The sequence below is a fragment of the Hemibagrus wyckioides genome, linkage group LG05 (assembly GCF_019097595.1).
Source record: "Hemibagrus wyckioides isolate EC202008001 linkage group LG05, SWU_Hwy_1.0, whole genome shotgun sequence".
Taxonomy (NCBI): domain Eukaryota; kingdom Metazoa; phylum Chordata; class Actinopteri; order Siluriformes; family Bagridae; genus Hemibagrus; species Hemibagrus wyckioides.
Window position 1 is genome coordinate 12,194,259 of NC_080714.1, and position 25,212 is coordinate 12,219,470.

The 25,212-nt window shown below is 37.4% G+C and overlaps 1 protein-coding gene across 1 annotated transcript in view; it reads right to left on the reverse strand.

The window, feature by feature from the left end:
• Positions 1-25,212, reverse strand: part of snrnp200 (small nuclear ribonucleoprotein 200 (U5)) — a 60,403-nt gene that overhangs the window by 28,401 nt on the left and 6,790 nt on the right. Inside the window, exons 7-21 of the mRNA XM_058389025.1 lie at positions 16,755-16,907; positions 16,519-16,618; positions 16,301-16,437; positions 16,027-16,107; positions 15,720-15,893; positions 11,685-11,822; positions 10,937-11,092; positions 8,958-9,128; positions 8,674-8,867; positions 7,138-7,261; positions 5,876-6,025; positions 5,508-5,618; positions 4,183-4,314; positions 3,031-3,219; positions 959-1,156 (exon numbers count right to left, since the gene is read on the reverse strand). Coding sequence (XP_058245008.1) covers positions 959-1,156; positions 3,031-3,219; positions 4,183-4,314; positions 5,508-5,618; positions 5,876-6,025; positions 7,138-7,261; positions 8,674-8,867; positions 8,958-9,128; positions 10,937-11,092; positions 11,685-11,822; positions 15,720-15,893; positions 16,027-16,107; positions 16,301-16,437; positions 16,519-16,618; positions 16,755-16,907 — 2,208 coding nt within the window. The remainder of the gene's footprint in view (positions 1-958; positions 1,157-3,030; positions 3,220-4,182; positions 4,315-5,507; positions 5,619-5,875; positions 6,026-7,137; positions 7,262-8,673; positions 8,868-8,957; positions 9,129-10,936; positions 11,093-11,684; positions 11,823-15,719; positions 15,894-16,026; positions 16,108-16,300; positions 16,438-16,518; positions 16,619-16,754; positions 16,908-25,212) is intronic.

The following is a 25,212-nucleotide window of genomic DNA, read 5'->3' on the forward strand; positions in this document are numbered from 1 at the left end:
TGATGAATCACATTTTCTTTTAAATGACATGGAGGGCCAGGTGTGTGCATCGCTTACTTGGGGAACACATTGCACCAGGGTGCACTATGGGAAGAAGGAAAGCCGGCAAAAGCAGCCTCCTGCTTTGGGCAATGTTCTGCTGGGAAACCTTGGTACCTGCCATCCATGTGGATGTTACTTTGACACACACCACCTACCTAGGCAATGTTGCAGACCATGTACACCCTTTCATAGAAACGGTATTCCATTATGACTGTGGCCTCTTTCAGCAGGATAATGTGCTGTTACACTGAGCAAACATGGTTCAGGATTGGTTGATAAACACAAGAATGAGTTTGAGGTGTTGACTTGGCCTCCAAATCAATGTATCTGCTGCCAAGATCTTGGTGCTATATATTACAGCACATCTTCAGGGATCTAGTGGAGTCCATGCCTCAATGAGTCAGGGCTGTTTTGGCAGCAAAAGGGGACCAACACAATATTGGGCAGGCGGTCATAATGTTAAGGCTGATCTGAGTATTTTGTCTATGCAAAAAAGGGACAATGCTGTTGATTATGTTACGTTTCTGCAGCAACAAGGATCTGAATACAAATTTATACTGTAGTTTTGTGCAGATTCTAATAAAATGCATTTACAAACATACTCAAGTGGTTACATCAAAACACATCATTCTTTAATAAACAAAATTTTAAATCATGGCCAAATCTCTCATGGTATTCTTTTAAAAATATACCATCACTGGTGAATTAAAAAAACAAAAAACAAACAAAAAAAACCCCTCAATGCTCAACATTTCATTTATCATCTTATTGTTTTTAGCAGTTACAGCTGCACTAGTAGGAACCCAAAATGATAGTTTCATTCATAATATCTTTATAATGTACACAACCTTTAAGATTGTTATACTGTACATTCATCATGAAGCAATGTTGTTGCAATAACTGGGCCACTATTCACCTGGAAGCTCCCGGTCCTCTTATCGTATTTGATCAGGTTGCTCTTCTCGAGTACAGTGGCAGCAGTGTGCACGAGGTCCATTCTTCGCATCTCCAGTAGGGGATCAGTGTTGCGTTCATCATGGGAAACCCCATAGAGCGTTGGGTTACGCAGCATCCTCACATACAGATAAGTGTAACCCATCCAGTTCACTGCATCCTGAAACAGGGAGGATACAAGAATGAGAGAGGGTGATCCTCTACAGAATAATACACAATGGACTGTACTGTAAAAAAACACTACATGCTGGGGTCATTAGAACATCACACTAAAACGCATAATTTTCATACAGAAGCATGGTTTGTATTGTGTTACAATGCTTAACACAATTTTCCAATGATTACTCATATTAATTAATAAATGACCCATCAAACTATTGCAATGATAATAAAAAATTGTTCCTGAACAAGCTTTGCCATTTCTCTTCACATTAGAAACAATAACTGCAGCTGGACACTACCAAGAAATTGAAAACTCCTCAGGAGAAAACTCTTGTCTTGAAAACTTTGTCAGGAAATCTTCACATATCACTGTTAGGGAGGAATCCATGAACTATATCTATATACACACATACACCTCTCTCTCTCTCTCATATATATATATATATATATATATATATATATATATATATATATATATATATATATATATATATATATATATATATATATATATATATATATATATATATATATGAGAGAGAGATGTGTGTATGTATGTGTGTATATATATTATATATATATTATATATATATATATATATAATTTATATACACACACACAATGAGAGAGAGATGTGTATATATATATATATAATATACACACACAAAAACCACAAGTGTTTTGTTAGACAAAAACTTACTGCTGTAACAAAACAGAAATTCCATAAACATTATCTAACAATCATTATTCTACTATTAAGCTTAGATTTTTACAAGAATCTGTCATACACATCCATGTTTATGTATTACAATAGAAACAATACATTTTAAAATGAGCAATGACCAGTTTTCTGATATTAATTACAATATTTTCCATTTACAGGGGAAAGTTCTCCAATCAGATTAGGCAGAAGGTGTGCATTAACTGTATTGTGGTATAACATGCCTCTCTTTCCCCGACTATCACCAACTGATGCTTGCATCATCTGAATCTTTAATGGAGAACCAAATAGGGCGTTTCATCGTTATAAGTCAGCCATAGCTGCAAATCTTTAGCGCTCAGTCATATAAGTATTTCTTTTTTTTTTTTTATTAATTGCTTATTAAGGTCAGGAATGCTTGCAAAACTGAACTTGAGAGTATAAATAAACAAATTATTAGGTGTAACTAAGCTCATTATAATTATATTATACATTTTCAATTCAAATGTATTCATATTCATCTATGGATTTTTTACAAAGCAGCTTTTACAAAAAGGCTGGATATAAAATTTAAATACATCTTTAATGAGCAAGCAAGAGGCAACGATTTCAAGGACATACTCAATGAGGTGTTCAGAGGAACAAAAAAATGAAACCAGACTCAAAAGGGAACCCAATATGGGTGTGTGTTCTGTAAAGTGCAATTATACATTTTTTTTTTCCATAACTGTACACTATAAAGTCAAGCAATACTATGTGTGTCAAATAAACTTGAGTATGAGCATGAACCAAGCATGGATGAGATCTGTGGTAAACAGCAGCAGAGATAAATATAATCTTTTACTTTAATTCTCCCATGTTTTGTGAGCAAAGACTCATGGCTTTATCTATTTGGCACCACGGATAAGGGAAGCTAAGATGAATAAGAAACATTTCTTTGTTCAGTTTATTTTTGCTTTTGTTTTTAGCTGGATTCTATAAGCGATTCAAAATGCAATTGTCAAATGCCCCAAGCCTAATCACTGCAAACATTAATAGCATTTAAATGCAGAAGGTTTTGCTTAATATCTTAGTGATTTCATCTCACTGACGGCCAAGTGCAAATTACATTATACCTTTCAAATCTGTAGCAGTACAATGGTCAAAACTTATGGTGCATATAAAAGCCTTACCTTAGCATTCTGGACATTGCCCAGCACAATCTCAGCATTGAGCATGTCTGGCAGTTTGCTTAACATTTGACTCTCTATAGGCAACTGCTGGTTAAGCAGAGACAGGTAATACTGCAGCTCCCCATGGGATGTGATCAAAATGCCCTCTCCTTTAGAGTCGTACTGTGGGCGGCCTGCACGCCCCAACATCTGAAGCCAGGAGAAATGGTAGTGTTAGACGGGAGAGAAGGGGGCCAAATTAATTACATGTAATGAGCAACTTAAACAGCAGTAAACAGCAGTAAACAGCAAAACACTAAACAAAGACAATATTTTGTGTGATTTTACAACTGAATAACACTGTCATACATGCTTGCTAATTTTCTAGAAAGTACCTTCGACAATGTGTCGAGACTTTTACCATCACACTTGCTTCTGTTGTAAAAGTAAAATCTTAGTTTTATTATGATTTGTCTAGAAAGTTTGCCTGAAGACAAAATCACACCACAGACATACAAACATTATCCTGTAAACATTAATTTTTGTTTGGAGAAACAATATTTAAAAATCAGTTTTCTATTGACTCCATAATGGAGAATATACAAAAACAAAATACAAACCATATGGTTCATCAAAAATGCACAATGAAGGTAAGATGACACCCATCACCAGAAACAAACACACAAACTAACAATTCATGTCAAAAGTCTGTTTTATACAACCAATATAACCCATGATAATATTAATCCTCTATCAGTACAACATTTCTTGTTAGGTGTTATAATCTAACCACACACTGGGCCATGGTATTTCAAAGAGTAGCCGTTTCTTTCAAAAAGAGACATAAGTCTTTTCTGATCCTGCTCTGATGTGAGATGTCTGCTATAGGCCCTAGTATGGTTAGAAAAGGTGAAATAGTTGCAATGTCGGTCTCCTGTTAACAGAGCTTATTCTGAGGAAGGAAGCAATGGAAGCTTAAGGCTGTTAAAATTTAAAGATGTTGTGCAGAGACATAGATTGCCGTACTCCTTTTCTTCATTTGTCATAAAATATTTTATCAGACAATCAATTTGATCACATTCCAAGAGACAAACAGTTGAGAAACACAATTACAAAACAGATGTTTCACAAGAAATGAGTACAGCTAGCCCATTGATATATTGAATGACTTACCTGCAAAATGTCTAGAGCACCTAGCTCTGTCCACCTGCCTTTCTCTGGGCTGTACACCTGTGTACCTTTGATGATGACAGTGTGTGCTGGCAAATTAACACCCCAGGCCAGTGTAGCAGTGGACACCAGGACCTGGAACAAAAAGGTTTAATTGTAAAAGCAGCATTCCATGCTGGATCAGGTAGCCTAAAATTCACTTATATTTCTGCTGTTAGAGTCTGCACATGCATAAGTTATGTAAATAAACAAAAAAATCTCAAAGATGGCCCTCATAAACCATCCTGCACTCTGGAACCAAACAGGGCAAAACAAAATTATGGATTTCAGTGCTGCCCTGTGCTGTCAGGGGTGCCAGCACATTAAAATCACCTGGGGTGGTTTGTTACACTACATTGTAAACTTGCCTGCATGAGAGACTATTATATACATAAAGATAAATAAATAAATAAATAAATAAATAAATAAATAAATAAATAAAAACTAACCATGAATATGCATTCAATTGCCATTATCCTCACTGTGATATAAGAACTTATTTCTCTCAAAAACCTAACAGGTTTCAGCCAGCAACAAGTTATTTACCCACAACTAATGCAACGAGAAGCTTCTCATATAGTAAAGCTTCTCATAAGCCTCTTCCATGGAAAAGAATTTCAGAAGGGTCAAAACATTGGTCTGCATAAAGCAACGAAAATAAGGAGAACGCTGAAACTACTAAAATTGGGTTAAAAAATTAAAACCTGGAAGAATAGTGGTGAAACATCTTCAAGAAAGAAATGTGGTTGGGAAAAAAATCCTGAATGATCGGTGATCACTTAAACATTGGTGAAATAGTTTATTAAAAAAAAACACAACTCATGGCTGTTTTTAAAAGTAAAAGTAAGAGCATTTCCACACACAATCAGAAGAGAAGGGATTGGGACTAAACAACCGTGTAGCCTTAAGGTAAATCAGAAAATTAAGCTAAAATTTGCTATGGAGCAAAAATATTGGCCTCGGGAGCAATGGAAGAGAGTTATATGGTTTGATGAATACAAATTTATCCTGTTCCAGAATGATGGGTGCATCACTAATGGCACAAGCATAACTCCAAGATGACAATACCAGGAGTAATCAGGTATTCATGGTTCAGGGAGCATCAAGACATCATTTTCACAAATGGATTGGCCACTACACAGTCCAGACCTTATCCCCATTGACAATATTTGCTATGTGACAATATATTGCTATGGAGAAGACTTTATGCAGTGGCAGAAATTATCTTGGCAGAAATTAATGCAACTCTGGAGAAAAATAAATACTGTGAAAGTGCTTACTACACTTACCTGTATGTGTCTATCAGCAAAAAGATCCTCAACCAACGTTCTGTCCACTCTAGTCATGCCAGCATGATGGATGGCAAATCCATATGGCAACAGGTCCTTTAGCTCCAGATTCTACATAATTGATCAGATCAAAGGCACATTCATGGATCAAAATGTATTTCCATTGGAGTAGTTTGTAATAATTGACTACAAGTCTCACTTCTGTTTGAATAAAAATAGTAAGACTAATGTTGGAAAAAAATGAGTAGTTTTTGTTTGGACTGAATAGATCATGTTCCATCTTTGACTGCACTGTACTCATTATAGTGCACATAGTAACAGTAAACTTCAGAATTGAGTTAAAGTGCACTGCAAAAGTAAAGGCTGACCTTGCATTGTTCTGCCTCAGTTCTTAGGACCTCGGTGGAGGCAGAACCTTCTCGCAGGAAAAGTCCCAACGTATCTTTCTCCAGACACATGTCCCTGATTGCTCGTGCAGTCTTCCCTGTCTCCTTCCGTGAATGGACAAATACCAATACCTGAGAAAGAAAAGCAAAAATTTCCAGGATAGCAGTCCTAACGTGAAACTGATCTAAATCAGGGTTTCTCAAACTTTTTGCATCCAGGGACATTTCCAACTGATTAAAATAATAATAATAATAATAGTAACAACAACAACAACAACAACAACAACAACAACAACAACGCCTAGGAATTGTATTCCACTTATTTCATGTTTTTAAAATCAATTATTCTGTGCTAGATTGGCTATTTATTGGCCACAGATTACATCTGACATCATGTACATGGAAAATAACTAATAATGATGGGTTATGATTTCCACCACTGAAAAATCATAGTTCATCTGGTTATGCTTCAGGGAACTCTGGAGGTTTCTTGAACACATTTTGAGAACCATAAATTTCAAGCACCATCTCAGTTCATATCAGAAAAAGCCAAAAATTATTTTACATTTGAGTTCAACTATAGGGATATAGTAAGTAAAAATGAAAACAAAAATTACTAAACTGTAGAGAATTCTGAGGACATACTGGGTATACCTGGACTTGGGGTTATGTAGAATAGTAGCAAAGCTATCTAGGAGTAAAACCTAGTTCAAATACCATCAGCATAAAATGGCAATAGGGTACCTGAATTTTTTCAGGAAAAAAATAAATATGAAAACATTCAATTAATTATAGTCTAAACTTATACTGAATTATCTATGATCTCTACTTCTGAAGAACCAATATTAAAAAACAGCAGATAAGAATACCTAAATTCAACAGACAGAATAAATCTCCCTCTATGCAAAATGACTGGGTACAATCATCTGTAAACATGGTATTAGCTGTCACTTCAAAGCCAGCTGGCAGTTACCAACTTAATAGTACTTCTTTTTAGACTGTAGGCAAACAGAATTAAACTTGCACTTTCAGGTACATCACAAAGAGAGCATTGCTTTGTGTAGATAAATAGGATGACATTCTTTCATTTCAGCTAAGAAATGTAATTACAGATTTTTTAGTTAATTAGTAATTAATATCTACATGTTTGCAGCAATATCTATTAAATGTGCTTTACAAATTAAATGCAATTCAACTGGGTGGAACTTAAAATGGAGAAAAAAAGCTGTCAGATTTCACTTTACCTGATTCTTTCCAGCATGTTCCATTATCTTCTCATAGACAATCTCATTCATGATCTGAAAGCGCTTGATTGCCTTCTTCTCTGTAATCCCTACGTATGTCTGTTCTAGTGGCACAGGTCGAAAACTGGGGAAAGGCAGAAAAATGTGCTTTAGTTATTTCACAGGCTTTAAAATAAAAAAAATAAAAAATAAAACACACAGTTACACAAACATTGACCCTATACTCATTTTTTTGAAATCAAAAAGGTGCCTCAACTGTCTTAGTTTTTGGTGTGATGTTTCAACCTTAGAATAGGAAAAAGATTCCCAAATCAAAATGTTCTCTGTGGAAAGACCTATCGGGTGGAACCGGGCCAGTGACAATTTTTATTCTGGTGTACATCAAAACTGAAATATAGAAACTTCTTGACGGACTGCCCCATTGCACCTGGTCCTCCTCATATTTGACTTATGAACCATGCACATCAGTCAGCTGACCTAACGATTTCCATGAAACACTACTATTATGGATTCAAAACTCAAAGTACTAGAAGAGCAATTCATTTTTTGCTAGTTAATGAAGACATTTGGGGTTGTGATCACAGCTTTCTCTCACACCAATCGTCTCTGATGTACTTGCTACTTTTAACACTATGTCGGTTGTGTGTCTGCCTTTGAGTGCAGGTGAGGACCCATTTGAGTTGTACAGCTCCAAGTTGGAGCTGGAGGCATGTGGATAAGCAGGCACTATGTTTCTTATGTTCTGTAAAGCTGCTTTGAGACAATGTCCACTGTTAAAAGCACTATACAAATAAAAACTGTTGTATTTTTATTTTTGAAGCTTTATCCATAGCTTTTATCAACTAGTTTTGGGAACATGAGTGCTCCCTGCTATGTCCAAGAAATGCATGCTCAAGTTTGCTGATTAAGATGACCTTACTGTGACTGTATTTTGGGTGATTGTCTTGCTTCATGAAGTTCCTTACATTTAGATTGGATGGATTTCTCTATAAATGTTTTGTATTGGCTATGCCATATTGTTGTGCAATTGCTCCAACAGATTTTCCCTGTTTTTTTAGGCTTTAAAACCTGAATTTCTCCCACATACAGCTTTCTGGTCTTCATGTTGGTTTATTCTTTTTAAATCTTCACCGGAGGAAACATTCATAGCTATTAATTGTTTAAACAACTAATTTAATGGAGCACACCTAGGCAACAAGAAACATGTCAGTTACATGTACTTCTGATTACTTGGAAAATGGATGAGGTGAAAAAAAAATGTACTAAATATACCATGTTCTAATTATGTAATCCATCTAGATAAATATCAGGAAATAAAACCTGAAATTCTGATTCATCTTCTGATATTAATACCAAACATCCTCAACAAAAGAATTAGCCTTGCCACACAAGAACACTTAAGACTTTGGGATGTGAATAATCCTGCAAGCAAATAAATGCTTGTTGTAACACTACAAAATGTGTACATGTTCAGGCTGGGTGAATACAATTTAGGCTACTTATTTTCACAAATCAGAATTTACAAAATATCCTCACCTGTTGTCAAAGTAGAAAAGACCTTTAGCAGGGTCTACACGAAGGCATGTGGCCACATCCTCATAATTTGGCAATGTGGCACTGAGACCAATGAGACGCACATCTTCCTGAGTAAGTTCTACATTTCTGATGGTCCGAGCAATTAAAGACTCCAGAACTGGCCCACGATCATCATGAAGTAAGTGTATTTCATCCTGACAACACAAGAAAAATATTAAAAAAAAAGAAAAAAACCCTGCCAGTGTGCTTTCACGCTGCATGTAGAAGTTCTATGAGCTACTTACAATTATGATAAGGCGCACAAGCTGGGTGTATGTGCGCTCCCCTCCCTTGCGGGTGATGATATCCCACTTCTCAGGTGTGCACACAATGATCTGTGAAGCATTGATCTCCTCCTTGCAAAGCTGGTGATCTCCAGTCAGCTCAGACACGGTTATTCCATAACTAGCCAAACGCTGTGCCAAAAACAATGATGACCCGTGTGTTACATACCAGACACAACCAAAGTGGTACATACCGAATACCATTATATGGCATGTATTAAATGGATGCCATTATAAGGCACAACTTTAGGAGGGGTTGGGTAGGGTTGTGCAATTATTAGGCTTGAGGAGAATCTGGAGAATAGGATCAGCAAATAAGCCAGTTTACAACTACTGAAATGGCAACTACTGAAAATCAATTTTAAAAGACTGAAATGTCTCTGAATATGTTGTTTGCTGCAAGATGATAAAAAGCAATAAGATTAAAAAAAATATATATATATGAAACAAAATTATGAATTTCCATTTAGCTCATTTTGTAATCCTAAGTGTTTCTTAAAACGTTTTGTCCAGACTTGCCAAAAAGATAATGCCAGATAAGGCTTCGATGCACTGTGTTTCTATGTAATTTCTTTTTCTATAATAACAGTGTACACAACACACTGGCCATGTCCCCCTCGTTCACCACTGTTTACACATACTGAGTAAAGAATACACCCACCAAATGCACAACTGATATGATATAGCTGCTACCACTATTGTAACTTAAATTGGGTACTGCAAGTGGCAATAAAGGGAGCCAAGCACTTTCTCAATAGAGAAAGTCCAAAAGCCACTGGAACCATTTGCGCTTATGCCAAAGATCATGTACTAAATAGGAAAGAATTCACGATGCTGGTTAGAGATCACCTCAGGTCATTGAGGTTCTGGGGTGCAGGGTTACGAGCCTCTACACGGGGACTCCGCTGATCCCATAGGTACTCTATGGGATTCAGGTCTGGAGAAAGTGCAGCCTACAGTGGCTGATGCATAGCGCTCTCCTTGACGTCTCCAACATTGTTGGCGGCCATCATTTCTGCTCAACGTGAATCGACGTTCATCAGAGAACAGCACTGAGGCCCACTGGTCCCTCGTCCTGCATAATTGCTCCCTGGCCCGACACCTGTGCCTGGTAGTGTGGTCAGGTACCCTTGCAGGTCGTCTAGCACGCAGACCACGCTGATGTAAACTGTTTCGAATGGTCTGACGTGACACTTGGGTTCCTCTCACCTCCCTTAAATGTGCCTGGAGTTGAGTGGCATCATCTGGTTCCGCAGGGCACTGTTCACAATGAAGCGGTCATCAACGTGGGATGTGGCCAAAGGTGTGCCTTTCTGTGACTCTTCCAGTCTCTCTGTAACTCTGTCGCAACCCGCTGATGACACTGACACTCTAAGCTCAGTGGCCACTTCCCTCTGAGAACATCCTGTTTGAAGCCTCGTAATGGCAAGGTACTGTTAATCGATTGTTAGGTGTCATCTTGGTCTCATGATGTCAAAATGTGAACAGCATGATGAAGAGGACTGTTTAAATACCATTTCTAATTGAACCAGAAAATTTATTGGTCGATTCATGGCTCAAACATCAGTTGTGAATTTTGTCGTTAAGCATCTTGTTAGAGAACAGCAAGTTATGCAAAAAGTACTGAAACACTGAACAGTTGGACATGTGCATTCAGAAGTGTAGAGGCGGTCAAATTATGTTCACCTGTAAAGGTTATAGTGCATTTTAGGTGCATCCTGAAATTTCACCCGAAAGCCGAATATCCTTAACTTTTTGCGAGTAGTGTATTTCCATCTGCAGAACATCTGCAAATATAATTCATTTACTGTGAGGATCCTATTCTCCAGATTTATTCCTTCTACCCTTTGTATATGACTTAAGTGTTATTCTGGTGTAGAAGCTAAAAAGCAATTTTGCAGGGACTTTAAAATAGCTTATATTGCATTTGATAGTCCTACCTTTCCAAAGCTGCCAACCATTTCCTGTACCAGTGAACGCATAGGAGCAACATAGATGATTTTGAAGTCATCTATGTTTATGGTGCCATCCATGTTGATGTGCTTGCCAATTTCCCTGAGCATGGCCATCAGTGCAACATTAGTTTTACCAGCTCCCTGTGGGCCACAAAGAGAGACATAAATAAGCAAACAATTTAGTCTCACACATCAAAACCATATCAAAACAAATGTACCAATGACAAAAAGAAAACTAATGTGATATTCATGACTATATACAAACATAACCGGGTCAGCTGAATGCAATGGGCAAAGATATGTTGACTGGCTGGACATAAATTCAAGCTTTGCAAAACAGTTTTCCTTTTCAGGAATTCAGAGAAACTGTTTTTGTTAAGGCTGTTGTGGGTTGTGATCATTGAGCATAGGAGTGCTTTTTATATATTTAACTCTTTCTTTCTTACACAGTGCAACCATTTTTGGTACCTTGAATAGTGAAAGCAACAGCAGGGGGCAGAGCTTTCTCTTAAAAGCCCCACAGTTACGGAAAAGTCTTCTGATTAGAGTTTAGTTTGAAATAGTTGTGTGCTCACTGCTTTTCATGTTGCTACAAAGCAGACAGCTGACTTGGGTACTATGTAAAAAATCATGGTTGATCATCATGTTATTTAGAATATGACACCTAAATATACATAAACAAAAAACTCTACATGAATAATCTGGCATGACAATTTGAAACATTCAAACTTACAGTGGGGGCGCACACCAACAAGTTTCCATCCGTCTCCATGGTGGCCTTGAACAGCTTGCTTTGGATACGGTTCAAGGATTTGAACCCCTCAAATGCTGCTTGAGAGTACTTTGGCATCTTCTCTATAGCCACCAGTGTCTGAAAATCAATGAAACTTAAGAATTTTAAAATTAGCTGAAATAGAATTTGCCTCAGAGAATGTAACGAAAAATGTGTCACACATCCGAGACATTTTCAGACAACACTACTGCATAATTTTAGTTACAGTCGTGCTGCTCTAATGAGTTGCCTTCTTAAAATCTGGTGGGCAGAAAGCAGTCAGATTAAAATCTTTTTTCCCCCCCTGTATACTGAACAAAATGTATTAATTTTTTAAAATTTACATAGTTACTAACATACTGCCATATTAGCTCAAGCTGGAATGGATATCTGACACTCAGCACTATAGCTTAATAAAGTAGAATACTACTATTCTATGTTTTAAGCTAGAGCACAGAGCCTTGCTGCCAGTACAGATAGCTAGACCTCACACCTGACCGATGTGCCAGGTATGGTCAAGTACGTCTTCACAAGCTGCAAAATATGTGGATACATGCCACATGATTTTTTCCACCAACTAAGAGGGTTTTCGTCAGCGGGTAGTGTTGCTTCTTACTGCTTAGAAATGCAGTTGCTCACTGTACCCCGAGAAGGGCAATTATATGTGGGTTGAGTGCTCAAAAAAAAAATTTTGAAATCCATTGGGATCCACGATACCCATCAGGCATAAGTCTTTGCAGATGAATTCTGCAATTTTTGGGCGATTTCTTGTTTTGCAGCAGGTAACAGATGTGGTATTTGTGGTGTAAAATGAAGTCACCCTGGACTGCTTTAATGCGGGCACCTCATCATGACACTCTTGAGAAAGCTCCTCAGGATCACAAGACTGCATGTGTGTTCTCAAGTTAGATGTTGTGGAGTAAAATAGCAGTGGTTTCTTACACAACTTACAATGTTGGTTTTGTCAATAATTTCTCCTTTGACACTCCAGAAACAAAACAAACATAAAAAAAACCACCACACAGCACTTTTAAGATGTTTTGGCGTAAGCAATATTTCTCCAAGTCCTCATGCTCTTTTCCCACCATTTTTTCAAATTAACAACACACCTGCACCGCTGTACTGGAGAACAAATTAACAAACCATGTGAGTCATCATGGGTTGCATGCCTCTTGACACACACAAAAAAAAAATCAAATGCATGTTTTCTGCATTCAAATGTGACTTTTTATTCACAGAATATTCTAAATTCGAATTTTTTGACAGCCCTATACGGTACTATTGTTGCATCCCTAATATACACAGTATAACAGTGGCCAATACTGTTGGAGAATTTTTCCCCACGATTTAATTCAAACACTGAAACTTTTATATTGATTAATTACACATTAACTGTACTGACTTCAAGCCTTTTTTCTTTTAATTTAGATAATTACAACTAATGAAAACCAAAAATCCAGTATCTCAAAATATTAGAATAAAATCAAAAATGATATATAATAAAAAATTAAACTGCTGATTAAAGTATGTTCATTTATGCACTTAATATTTGGTTGGGGCTCCTTTTGCACAAATTACTGCACCAATGCCAGGTGACATGAAGGCAAACAGCCTGTGGCACTGCTGAGCTGTAAAGGAAGCCCAGGTTCCTTTGATATAGTTGCCTTCAGCTCATCTGCATTGCTGGTGTCGTTTATCTTCCTCTGGACAACACCCCATAGATACTCTATAGGGTTCAGGTCAGGCAAGTTGGCCAGCCAGTCAAGCACAGAAAAACAACAGTCAACAAACCAGTTCCAAGTAGTTGTGGCACAGTGGGCAGGGGCCAAGTCCTGCTGGAAAAGGAAATCAGCATCTCCATAAAGCTTGAGAGCAGACACCTACATTGACTTTGAAATTAATAACACACTCTGACCAACACCAGCAGATGACACGGCAGCCCAAATCACTGACTGTGGACATGTCACACTGGACTTCAAGCAACTTCAGTTCTGTGCCTTCTCTCTTTCTCCAGACTCTGGGATGTTGATTTCCAAATGAAATGCAAAAATTACTTTCATCTGAAAAGACGACTTTGGACAACTTAGTAATGCTCCCGTTCTTCTTCTTAGCCCAGGAAGACACTTCTGACATTGTCTCTGGTTCAGGAGTGGCTTGACACTAGGAATGCAACACTTGTAGCCCATTTCCATGTGTGGTGGCTCTCGATGCACTGACTTCAGTCACAGTCCACTCCTTGTGAAGCTTCCCCTCGTTCTTAAATCAACTTTGCTTGACAATCCTCTCAAGGCTATGGCCATCCCTGTTGCTTATGCACCTTTTCCTTCCACACTTTACCCTTCCAGTCAGCTTTCCATGAATATGCTTTGATACAGCACTCCGTGAACAGCCAGCCCTTACAACAATGACCTTCTGTGGCTGAATATACTTGTGGAGGGTGTCAATGAATGTCTTCTGGACAACCGCCACATCAGAAGTCTTTCCCATGATTGTAGTAGTGTGTACTGAACCTGACTGGGAGATTTGTGGCATTTATACTGCATAAAATGTGATATGCTCAAAGTGGAAATGCTAATATTCTAATGTTCTGAGATAAATGAGAAATGTTTTTGAGCTGTAGGCAACAATTATCAAAATTTAAAAAAAAAAAAAAGAACATTTTAGCTTGCATGTAATGAGTCTAGAATAGACTTATTTTCTGAAGTAACTTGCAAAAAATATTGAACTTCACCATGTTATTCAAATTTGAGACAAACCTGTATTTATTATTTTTATTATATAATTATTTTTATTTATATTTATAGTTTATATATATATATATATATATATATATATATATATATATATATATATATATATATATATATATATATATTAGTTATATATATATATATATATATATATATATATATATATATACATATATATATATACACACATACACATATACATATACATACACATACATACATACACACATACACACCCCCACCCACCCAGTCAAAAGTTTGGACACCTTTTAATTCACTGTTTTTTTTTGTTTGGGGATTTATTTTCTACATTCTAGAACAATACTGGGGATTTCACAACTATGTATGTAATGACAAAAAACAACAGTCGGTTGTTATTTTAAGACACAAAGGTCAGGTGTTCTGGAATAGTTCTTGCAAGAACAGTATTGTCAAGTGCATTTGCAAAACCCATCAAGCACCATGATGAAACTGGCTCACATGAAGACCACCCCAGTAAAGCAAGACCAAAACTTACCTCTGCTGCAGAGGGGAAGTTCATTTAGAATTGCCAGCCTCAGAAATCACCAATTAACAGCACTTCAGATTAGAGCGGTTATGAAGGCTTTACAGAGCATAAGTAGCAGACATCTCAATATCAACTGTTCAAAGGACATTGTGTATTTCAGCCGCCTTCAGCATTGTTTTACAACGTAAAAAGAAAGACCATGGAATTAGAAGGTGCGTCCAAACTTTTGACCGGTAGTGTGTTTTGTATGTATATATATATGTATTTATATGTATTTATATATATATATATTATTTAGTTTATATTATTATTATTTAGTATATATATATTATTATTTAGTTTGCAGAACAATAAATTAAGTAAATATTTATTTATTTATTTATATATATATATATATATATATATATATATATATTTGAAATATTAATTATTTATTTATATATATATATATATATATATATATATATATATATATATATATATAAATATATAAATTAATATTTATATATATATATATATATATATATATATATATATATATATATATATATATATATATATATATATATATATATAAATAAATAAATAATTAATATTTACTTAATTTATTGTTCTGCAATTCTTTATAATCTAAACCTTTAGTTACTCAGTTCATTAATTTATTATATTAAACTAAATAATAATAATAATAATAATAATAATAATAATAATAAGTAATAATAATATTAATAATCTCACCTCATCCTCAGAAAAGGGCTTAGGTTTAAGTGCAGGTACATGAACCTCCTCATAACCTTTCCTTTGTTTGCGAAATGAACCATCAGGCAGCTGGCAGCGCTTGTTGGCCATAAAGTGACTTCCCTGCGTAAAGGCTAGGTCTTCTAGATCTAGCAGATGCCGAGATGCCATGGTCTACACAGAGAGAAGAGCAGATAACTTCCAAAAAACCTTAAAATATTTAAAAATTAAATAACCTTAAAAATTGTTACCTGCCAACAAATTAATAAAAAGTAAATAAGTTTGTTTAGTAAAACTTTTAAACCACCTGTCCATGATCAATGTCCATAGACTCCAGATCACTGTCTACACGAGACTTTCTAACTCTCTCTCTTCGTGATCTTTCCTCCTACAAGGGAAAAAAAAAAATGCAGTAATCATTTAATGTTTCCTTCTACCAAATGTGTGCAAAGAGAAAAAGTTATTTACTGTGAGGGAAAAGTAGGATTTCCCCCAATATTGTTTCTAATTTTCAAAGGCCAACATTTTACACCCAGTAGCTTTACATAGTTAGAGACAATTAAAAAAATGAACATGCTCACACGAATGATGTCTTCTTTTTCAGTCTCCTGCAACTGATAAAGAACTTGGGACAAATCCTGATCCGCTTCCATTTTACTCATAATCCTCTCCTTCTCCGAGTCACTTTGTGCACTTGCCAACATTGTGCAATACAGGACTACAAGAGAAAGGGAAACATAATTGGAGCCTTCTGAAAAGAGGAGGTCAAATTTACAAAATGTGTCAGCAGTGCCCTTACTCATGCGTCTGTGCTGGCGTAAGACCTTGATGAAGTCAAAAGTATTAAAACCCAACAAAAGTACCAACTGATTTTCACATTCTCTATCATCACTGGCAGTCTGAAAACAGGAAAGAGACATGTTTGTGCAGTTACAGGTAGTTACAAAACATGCTGCATCCATTCTATGAGTTGCATAAAAAGAAAACTTGTAAAACTCCTAAACAGAACAAAAAAGGTGGTGAAAGATATTTTACCTTGAGAATCTCCAGAACTTCATCAGCTTTCTTCTGAGACACAATAGCATCATCGTAGAAACGACTAAGCTGTCGCTGAAGCCAAAAAGCATCAATATCCCTTGGATGAAGGTCTTTCTTTTTATTTGTCATCACATCTCCTGCACTTCCCAGCTAGACAAACAAAAGAATTGACCGCAACAAAATCTGATCAGTTTGATCAGCTGTTGGCAATAAATCATCTCATCAATTACATGGGCTGTGTAACAAAGCATGCTGGGGTGTGCTAGGAAACATGACACATTAAAAAAACCTTTGGTGCATGTTGACAAAGAAAACAACCACAAAACTATGGGAACTACACTATATTGCCAAAAGTATTCGCTCACCCATCCAAATAATCAGAATCAGGTGTTCCAATCACTTCCATGGCCACAGGTGTATAAAATCAAGCACCCAGCCATGCAGACTGTTTTTACAAACATTTGTGAAAGAATGGGTCGCTCTCAGGAGCTCAGTGAATTCCAGCGTGGAACTGTGATAGGATGCCACCTGTGCAACAAATCCAGTCGTGAAATTTCCTCGCTCCTAAATATTCCACAGTCAACTGTCAGCTGTATTATAAGAACGTGGAAGTGTTTGGGAACGACAGCAACTCAGCCACGAAGTGGTAGGCCACGTAAACTGACGGAGCGGGGTCAGCGGATGCTGAGGCGCATAGTGCGAAGAGGTCGCCAACTTTCTGCAGAGTCAATCGCTACAGACCTCCAAACTTCATGTGGCCTTCAGATTAGCTCAAGAACAGTGCGCAGAGAGCTTCATGGAATGGGTTTCCATGGCCGAGCAGCTGCATCCAAGCCATACATCACCAAGTGCAATGCAAAGCGTCGGATGCAATGGTGTAAAGCACGCCGCCACTGGACTCTAGAGCAGTGGAGACGCGTTCTCTGGAGTGACAAATCACGCTTCTCCATCTGGCAATCTGATGGACGAGTCTGGGTTTGGCGGTTGCCAGGAGAACGGTACTTGTCTGACTGCATTGTGCCAAGTGTAAAGTTTGGTGGAGGGGGGATTATGGTGTGGGGTTGTTTTTCAGGAGCTGGGCTTGGCCCCTTAGTTCCAATGAAAGGAACTCTGAATGCTTCAGCATACCAAGACATTTTGGACAATTCCATGCTCCCAACTTTGTGGGAACAGTTTGGAGCTGGCCCCTTCCTCTTCCAACATGACTGTGCACCAGTGCACAAAGCAAGGTCCATAAAGACATGGATGACAGAGTCTGGTGTGGATGAACTTGACTGGCCTGCACAGAGTCCTGACCTCAACCCGATAGAACACCTTTGGGATGAATTAGAGCGGAGACTGAGAGCCAGGCCTTCTCGTCCAAAATCAGTGCGTGACCTCACAAATGCGCTTCTGGAAGAATGGTCAAAAATTCCCATAAACACACTGCTAAACCTTGTGGACAGCCTTCCCAGAAGAGTTGAAGCTGTTATAGCTGCAAAGGGTGGACCGACATCATATTGAACCCTATGGATTAGGAATGGGATGTCACTTAAGTTCATATGCGAGTCAAGGCAGGTGAGCGAATACTTCTGGCAATATAGTGTATATGGTGTACATGGTGCTGTTGACCTCATGACATAACGCGAGTTTCCATAGGAGTAATATGATAATCCACTGAATATGCACATTTCTATGTTTTAAATGGGATTTATGTATTGCTTGTGTGTGAATAACACATACTTGCACAAGTCTGGCCATGTGTAAGCAAGAGCTCTTATGGGAGAAAAGTGCAATAGCAAGTAAAATGACTATGTAGAGCTTCTAAAACAGGCAAAAGAACATGCCACTTCTTAGTAGCTCACCTGAAGGTTCATAGACTATATAGAAATTTAGAAAAAAAATCAATTTAACTCAATAAACCCTGTCTTTCCAAGGATGTAACGAAATCTCCCTGAAAAGATCATACGTGCGTGCAGCCATTCATCAATTGATTTCACACAGCTAGTGCCAAGATCGTACATGGACTTAAGTCTATAAGCACAAATTAAAGTGGAATGGATAAAGAAAACACAGCAAATCCATTTAACTTGGAGCTGCTGTTGATTCAACAGTGTTAGGAAAAAAGTTACAATGCTGCTATAGTAAAACTACTGAATGAATCTATCCTACTGCAACAAGATATACGACAAGTGTGCTCAAATGCAATTACAAGACAGATGACTGGCAGAATGTAATGAATTAAGCACCAGTGGAAATATGAGAATGTGGCAACCACATTGAGAAGACCATATATTCATTTCAGAAGCCCCAAAGAAGCTAACCACCTGGACTAGAGAGTGCCCAGAGTGAAGCATGGCAGTGGCTCAGTGATGGTTTGGGTTGCCCACTAGGCCCACTACATGCATTTCACTGGCACATCGCTAGCAAGGACTACTGAAACATTCTGGAGGACCATGTACACCCAGTGATTCAAACACTGTACTGTGAAGGCGCTGCTATGCATCAGGATTGATGAATTGATGATGTACAGCTGCAAAAGGTGACCCTATACTGAATTAATGATTTGTGGTCAAAAACCAGGTGTTGAGTTTTATTGCCCAACCCTGTATATGCATTATATGCATGTGTGCACATATACATAGACACAGTACTGTGCAAAAGTATAAGGCAGGTGTGAAAAAATGCTAAAAGAATGCTTTAAAATATATATACACATTTTAAATGTTCATCAATTTACAAAATGCAAAGTGTGCAAACAAGAAGAATCTAAATCAAATTAATATTTGGTGTGACTACCCTTTTATACCAGTTATACCAAGCAGGTGCTAATAATCATCCATTTCTATGTAGGTCGAAACACTGACATGAACTGAAGCAGCTGTGTAGGAGGCTTAAACCTGGGTGAGGAACAGCCAAATTCTGTTACTAAGGTGAGGTTCTGGAAGACAGTTTCATGTCACAGATCATACACCATGGCAACACTGAGCACAGTAACAAGACACAAATTACACTGCATCAGCCAGGTCTCTCCAACGCAAAGATTTCAAAGCAGACTGAGGTTTCAAGATATGCTTTTCAAGCTCTTTTGAAGCAGCACAAAGAAAGTGCAATGTTGAAAAATGAAGACAATGGTCAGCCAAGAAAACTTAATGCAGAAGAAGAAAGGCATCATCCCCAATTCCCTTTGACATCGGAAGATGTCCAGCAGTGCCATCAGGGACCCTAGTACACCCATCCACCCTCCGGATAAGTCTAGCCAGAAATAGCAACCACAAATCAACTGATAAGCCTATTGGATTAGGCCAGAATTCCCATAGATGGTGTAAATTAATTGCTTCTTTCAGAAAGTACATAAAATATGTACTCAAACATGTTTAAAAGCTAATACAATTGCCTTTCAAATGGAGTAGGTCGTGTTTGAATAAATTTTACATAGCCAAAAATATGATTTGCTAAATGTGCTGTGCTTTTTATTTATTTAACCAATGACTTGAACCAGCTAGCTCACATACAAGGTTTTGAAGGGCTAGGTATTTTCCATTCAAAATACACATACTGTTTGTTGATTTATGCAGATTTGAATTATTCTGACTAATCAGAGAAAAGAATGAGCTTTTGAGAGCTGTTTGCCACTTCTTCCTACACCAAAAATAAACTTCGGTATAATTATTAGATTTGAGGTCTCTCATAGACCTCAAATATTTCAAAAAACATTCAAATAAGCAAGCTTAATTAAGCTGAATGTATCATTAAAAACTGCAAAATTTTCTTTTTAAAATGAAGATTTTTGTGCATTTTGATTGAGAAATGGTGATCAGATACTAGTTCAAAGTTACACGTTTTTCTCCGACTCAAGCAAGATTGATTAACATTTATTAACAAATCTGAATCGCTTATATTGTTAAAGGTATTGCATTATGTCTAAAAATAACGACAATAAATTACCTGTTACTGCAAGTCTAAGTACATGACCCAATGAACTTTGACTCTTGGATAAAACATTTACTTTTTATGAATGAAACCATCATTTGTCAACTTTAAATGTTATCTTAATATCATAGTTTAAGACTCTAAAGTTTTGTTCATTGTTCTGAAGTTAACAGAAAAGAACTCTAAGGTGTTATTTCTTTTAAATCTTGAAAATGTTCTGTAATGTGAGTGAGTCAATATTTTAAATGCTAAAAAATGCAGCTTTAATACTGATGGAAGTGTACATAAAACAAGAGTTATTTTATTGCTATGCAAATTACTAAATTATCAAAATGTCATAGGAAAACAGGTTAAACCAACTGTCTCTGGGTATTTCAATTATATAGGTATATCTTAAATTATACTTCCAAAAATAAGAATGTCTTTAAAATCTATAAAAATCGGTTCTGCAACGTGCCAGTTGCTTATTGGCCTTGTGGGAAACAAATTTTCGTGTGTTCTCGCAGAGGAAGGATCACTAACCTGTTCGGGAAAGGTCGTAAACATTCTTTCTCGGAACCAAACGGGTCGCAAATCTTAGTGGTTAAACAGCCTCTAATAGGTGGGGCGGGAAATGGGGGGTCTGCTTTAACACAACCTGAAGGGCAGCCTACCAAAGTCTGTATAAATACCAGAGGTTTCTTGTCTGTCTGTGGAGATCCTGATGACCACAGCACTTCTGAGTGTGTTCTAATCTTCAATAAAAGATTCCTGCAACATACTTTCAAGTCTCCGTGATCGCTCTTCTACTGGTCTTTGGTTAATTTACAACAGTTGGTGCCGTGACCCGGATAGAAGTTGACAAGAATCAGATGCCAGAATTCACATCAGTTGGTGCAAGGAACCTGAAAGAGCTAACTGATACAGAGCTGAGCCTACACCAGTGACGCTGTTTGCTCCAGACTGATCACCTGAAACAAGTCCAGACTGAACTTCTGCAACTCAACTCTCAGATTTGGTGAGAGTCACTATTAAATAAACTTAAAGGTAAAGGTAAAGGTAAAACCTAAACCTAAAGACCAGGATTTGAGTAATCCAGTTATCCTCTGAAAAAAAGTCAGGGAAGTGTTAAACACAGCTGTGGGGTGTTTTAACAATTGTTTATCCTCTGTAAATAAGGGAAGCCTCTGTCCATATTGTGTTACAGGGAAGGTTAATTACCGTTGGGTGTTAAAGTGTTTAGCCTCTCTTTATTAGGGAAGAAGTTGGTTTATTTTATTTTATTTGTTCTTGTTTTATTAGGGATAAGTAATAAAACGGCAGAAATATAACTAGATAGTTTCTAAAGTAAGTGAAATTGTAGAGCGCCCAACACACTGCAGCCCTGAGAAGTTTAAAACAATAACCCGAAGTAGTGTGGTTTTGTCCAACAAACTGTGACAGTGTTTTAAACTTAAGTTTAAGCCCGAAGTACTGTGGCTAAGTTGACTGTTTTAAAATATAGCACAAAAACCCGACGTAGTGTGGTTTTGTCCGACGTACTGTGACGTTGTTACTTTTTAAACTGTTTGTGAGAGTTGTTTGGGAGCTGCGAGTGTTATTGTAGTAACAGTGTGGCTGTGTCTGAAACTGAGATTTTCGAGTTCAAAAGCCCGACGTATTGTGGTGGTTTATTCATTTTGAGTCCGAAGTACTGGAGCTGTGAATAAATAGACTAACAGTTAAAGTAACTAGATAACATGTAGTCACTAAAGTTGTTCATACTAAATTCATTAATTCAGTAAGATTGTGAAAATGGAAGAGCTGATTGTTAAATACATTGCTAAGCATGGCTCTCAGGGAATGTTCGATGGAATCGAGAACATTGTTGATAAGCCTTGAGTGGGCTATTGCCAAATTTGAAAATGATCCCAATATGCCTAAGAACAAAAAAGGAAAAATTGCCGATGTGCTTCAAACAGTTCTGGGCACATACAAAGTAACTAATAAGGCTCTAGATGTGTTAAAGGCTGAAAATGAGCAACTTCAATCTAGACTGAATGATGGGCTAATTTGTAAAACAAATTTCCAGTGTAGTGAAAATCTGGAAACATGAAAAGGCCAACATGAAGAATGAGAATGCATTTCTTAGAATTAACAACAGCATGCTAAAGTCATCTGTGGAAACACTGTCCAGTGAATTGGAGGAATCAAAGATTGCTTGTTGATTTCTGATCAAAAATGGCACATTGTGTAACCAAGTTCCAGAAATGAGAGATTTGTGTAAAGAAAGCAATGAGAATTCAAAGAGAGATTCTCAGCCAGTCCTTGGTCAGTACTCTGACGGTACAGTTGATTTACCCATGGCACCAATTCGCTCTACTGCAGCTGTGTGCACTGGTGAAGGAAGGGAGAAACCTTTGACCTTGGCACCAATGGCAGAAGGTGTTAAAAAGCTCCATAGGAATAGAGGCCACAAGGTTTCCTGTAGAAAGGAGGACCAAGCTACTGGAGATAAAAAGGAAAGACCACCCCCTTGTAACCCTGACAACCTCCTAGTGTGTTTTTCATGTGGCAAGGAAGGACATATTTCCAGAAATTGCAGATTTTCTCTTAAGAAAGAAAAGAGAACAGGCCCAAAAATTGATCAGTTACAGACCACTGTAAACAGATTGAGTGAGGATCTCAAAAATCTGTGTAACTCTTTGCCTGCTATTTTCCGCCAAGCCACTCAGCAAATTTGGAAGTCAGAAAAACAAGATGTCTTTTGTGCAGAAAGTGCATCATCACAAATTTGAAACTAGAGATGAGTTAATGGTAAAGAACTACTAACCTGAGGGCCCATGGGCTGCTAACTGGGTGCGACCATGCAGAGATTCAGTTTACAAGCTCTGCCACAAAACTAAATACCAACAACCTGTTAAGAGATGGTCCCACAATGATCAATTAAAAGCCATAAAAATCTGAAGCCAATCATACTGGGCCATGTAAATAGTCAAGTGTATATGTAAGTCTTTGTAATGTTTTCTGTCTTGTGTAAAGGAGGGGGTGTAAATTCATTAGGAGAAATCGGCAGCATAATCACATGCCTAGTCAGCTTGCTTATAACCCTAGTGTTGTCCCCACACTTTCCACTGAAAGTCTAAGACAACTTGCTCAGGTGCTTCTGAGAGCACAGCAGGGGCAGTCAGAGCAGGAAAAAAAAAACTAATTGTTTACCTTTCCCCGGTTATGTACTTACACAAATCTCTCATTTCTGGAACTTGGTTACACAATAACCCGTGTAAAATAAATAAGTTTGCGGACGATACTGTGGTGGTGGGCCTGATCTCCAATAACGACAAGACGGCCTACCTAGAGGAGATTAAAAACCTGGAGACATTGTGCCAGGTCAACAATCTCCTCCTGAACGTCAGCAAGACTAAGGAGCTGATAGTGGACTTTAGCACAAAGCAGGAGAGGAATTACCAGCCCCTCACCATCAACGGGACCCCAGTGGAGAGAGTGGAGAGTTTCCGGTACCTAGGTGTCTACATCACGCAGGACCTGACATGGTCCTGTCACGTTAACACCCTGGTGAAGAAGGCCCGGCAGCGTCTTTATCATCTCAGACGCCTGAAGGACTTTAAACTGCCCTCAAAGGTACTAAAAACATTCTACACTTGCACCATTGAGAGCATCCTTACAGGAAGTATCACTGCCTGGTTTGGGAACAGCACCAAACAGGACAGGCAAGCTCTCCAGAGGGTGGTGCGATCAGCCGAGCGCGCCATCCGCACCAAGCTTCCTGACCTGGACACCATATACAGCAAGCGGTGCTGGACCAAAGCCAGCAAGATTATGAAGGACCTCAGCCATCCCAACAACGGACTCTTCTCTCTGTTGAGGTCAGGGAAACGTTTCCATTCCATTAAGGCGAACACAGAGAGAATGAGGAGAAGCTTCTTCCCACAAGCCATTTGGGCCCTCAACCAGTACACCTAGGATCTGGACTCTCTGGTCTTACCCCCCACACAACATAACATTCTACCTCAGCTGATTGTTGCACATGCTATATTGCACTACTCTGTACACACAATAACACTCACTGTACATCTTTGTGTGTGCACTGCACTGTCACTTTGCTCCCTGTAAAACTGGACATTATATTTTGCCTGACTTTAGCAGACCTTTTATCTACATATATTCATATACTGTATCTTCTGTACATATAGAGTCTACACATTTATTTATATTGTTTATATTATATTTTATATTTATTATTATATTTTCACACACACATATACATATACATATATATACATATACATATACATATACATATACATATACATATATATATATATATATATATATATATATATATATATATATATATACACACACATACACATATATATATATATATATACACACATATATATATACACATATACACACATACATATTTTTGCATTTGTTTTCATACTTTTATATTTTTACACTTTGTTACACTTTCTTTACACATTTTTCTAATACACATTTTTTCTACTCTTTCCTCTTTTATGTAAGACAGTCGTAAAAAGCATTTCACTACATGTCGTAC